The sequence below is a fragment of the Dendroctonus ponderosae genome, unplaced genomic scaffold, assembly GCF_020466585.1.
Source record: "Dendroctonus ponderosae isolate FM_Combo_2020 unplaced genomic scaffold, Dpon_F_20191213v2 Dpon_F_20191213_10, whole genome shotgun sequence".
In the NCBI taxonomy this organism is placed as follows: domain Eukaryota; kingdom Metazoa; phylum Arthropoda; class Insecta; order Coleoptera; family Curculionidae; genus Dendroctonus; species Dendroctonus ponderosae.
In genome coordinates, this window is record NW_026017111.1 from 7,570,442 (window position 1) to 7,572,636 (window position 2,195).

Below are 2,195 nucleotides of genomic sequence, written 5' to 3' on the forward strand. Positions count from 1 at the left end.
AGTTTCCAGCCAAAGCGCACTCTCCTTTAAAAAATCATATGTACGAATGTCGGGCAAGAACGCAGTTGAAAATTTTCCAAGTTAGATACTCGAGTCTGAGAATTCAGAAATTTTCATTAAAATTGCTGTAGATTCTCATTTTTCTTGCTATTTAAACGAGAGTCGATAAACTGCAAATGAACAATTTTAGCCTAAAATGCGCATTCTTTAAAAAAATGGTAATTACAGATCTGGGCCAAGTACGAACTTGAAAGTTTCACAGGATATACAAAACAGTTGAATTCCGGAATTGAGAAATTTTCATTGAAATCGCACTGGATCCTAATTTTTTCCTGTTGTTTAAGCACAAATCCAAAAGTGACCGTTTCAAGCTAAAGAGCACTGTCCTTTAAAAAATCATGTGCGAATTTCGAGCAAGAACGCAGTTGAAAATGTTGCAAGATTTATTAGTCACTCGAGTCTGAAAATTGAGAAATTTTCATTAAAATCGCAATAGATTCTGATTTTTCGTACCATTTGAACGCGAGTCTTTAGTCTACAAATTAACAATTTCAGCTTAAAACGCGCTTTCTTTAAAAAATTGGTAACTACAGATCTGGGGCAAGTACAAACTTGAAATTTTCACAGGATATTCACGACAGTTGAATCTCGGAATGGGGAAATTTTCATTGAAATCCCTCTGGATTCTAATTTTTTCCTGTTGTTTAAGCGCGAGTCTAAAAATGACCGGTTGTAGCCATATCATTCCACTAATGTCGGGCAAGAAAACGAAAAAACATGGGAAACCTTTCGCTATTTACAATAATACCTTAAACTAGTTGTTCACTACATAGAAGGAATATCGAAAGATAGATCGGTTAGAATTTCCGAAGGCCTACTGGTAAACAGGCTTCGAGAAACTCACAGGAAAATCACATTGCAAATGGCAGGTCTTCAAAGCCGTATCCCAACTTGCATGAATTTTCCCGCTAAGGCAAATTGAATCATCCAGTAAAGTATGATATTGAGGCAAATCCCTCAAATAAAAGCTTTTGTAACTAATATACTCGCCTCAACCATACAGAACTCATCTACTTACTCTACTTGCAGCTGCGGTTTTCCTAGCATCTTTTACCTGATCTACTCTGAGCTCCTCAGCGCTGTCGCAAACAAGTAGCTGACGTAGCCGATTCTGTAGCAGATCAGTGGAATTGTGGGTGGCATGATGAGGGGTTGGCAGCGTGCTCATTTGAGTGGGCCGTCGTTGCGTTAAGGGTGGCAACGATCGCGATGGGGATACAGCCATATCTGAAAAATCCCTAATAACTTCTTGTTTGCAATCAACTACCAAGTAGTTACATTGCGGAAAGTTGACTGTCTTGCTGTAGCTGCAGGTCCCAGTAACATTAACACTCTTGCTCCTGTTGTATGTGCCGTAGCCCCCCACGTTCGACTGGGGTCTAGATGGGAGCTGCTGCGTGTTGTCCCTCACAATCTCCGATTTAACATAGAAGGGCTTACTCTCAGCCAGCAGTTCCACGGCTGACTTGCGCTTCGCCCTCATCGACTGCGACTTGGTGATACTGGGGTACATCATTGTGGCCATCTCAAACGAAATGTGCCTCTGGCAGTGATGAGTACTGAGCAGTTAACTGGGGTTCACATGGTTAAATCACTGCAGCCCCGGGGCTGCAAAAAGCGCACGAATCGGGACAAGTCACTTTCACAACCGATTGACACAAGCACTGGGTTTCAGGGGGTGGCTACTACATATTTCGATGCAGGAAGTGGAGGCGACGTCCAACTATCAGCACATGGCAAGTAAATGCATTGAAATCTGCAATTATATAAATAATTTGGAAAATTTTGACAAAATTGTTGCAATTTTCACAGCTGACTGCCTGGTGGCTGGTGACATGCGTGCAACAGCTTTCCATCCGCCCTTAGTTCGCATCAATTGGCAACGCCGTGAGGGCCGATTATTACAAAAAAATTATTATGTATCTGAATTTATGCGAGTATTTTCAATTATTCGAGAATTGTTATTTTTGCCTTGATTTACCTCAAAGAACACTTTAAATTAAGCAGTGAAGAAAAGAATGAAAAAACCCTTTTACACTCGAAACAGTTGGAAGATAATAAAACAACTACAAATTAAAAAACATAACTTCTATGATAAAAACAAAACAGTCTGCCTGCTGTTAACCTAAAAAAAA

At 40.2% G+C, this 2,195-nt stretch overlaps 1 protein-coding gene across 1 annotated transcript; it reads right to left on the reverse strand.

Moving 5' to 3' along the window:
* Positions 1 to 776: 776 nt before the first annotated feature.
* LOC109546664 lies at positions 777 to 1,897 on the reverse strand. Its single transcript, XM_048661858.1, has 2 exons — positions 1,339 to 1,897; positions 777 to 1,287 (listed from the first exon to the last, which is right to left on the reverse strand). Exons 1-2 carry the CDS (start codon positions 1,583 to 1,585, stop codon positions 1,067 to 1,069), a joined length of 468 nt encoding a protein of 155 aa, XP_048517815.1. The 5' UTR covers positions 1,586 to 1,897; the 3' UTR covers positions 777 to 1,066.
* Positions 1,898 to 2,195: the final 298 nt, after the last annotated feature.

Bases quoted from the DNA above. Each gene is read 5' to 3' on its own strand.
- LOC109546664 (XM_048661858.1), bottom strand. From the start codon at position 1,585: ATGGCCACAATGATGTACCCCAGTATCACCAAGTCGCAGTCGATGAGG. The intron at 1,288-1,338 runs GTAACTACTTGG...GGGATTTTTCAG, and splicing joins GACAGTCAACTTTCCGCAAT to ATATGGCTGTATCCCCATCG.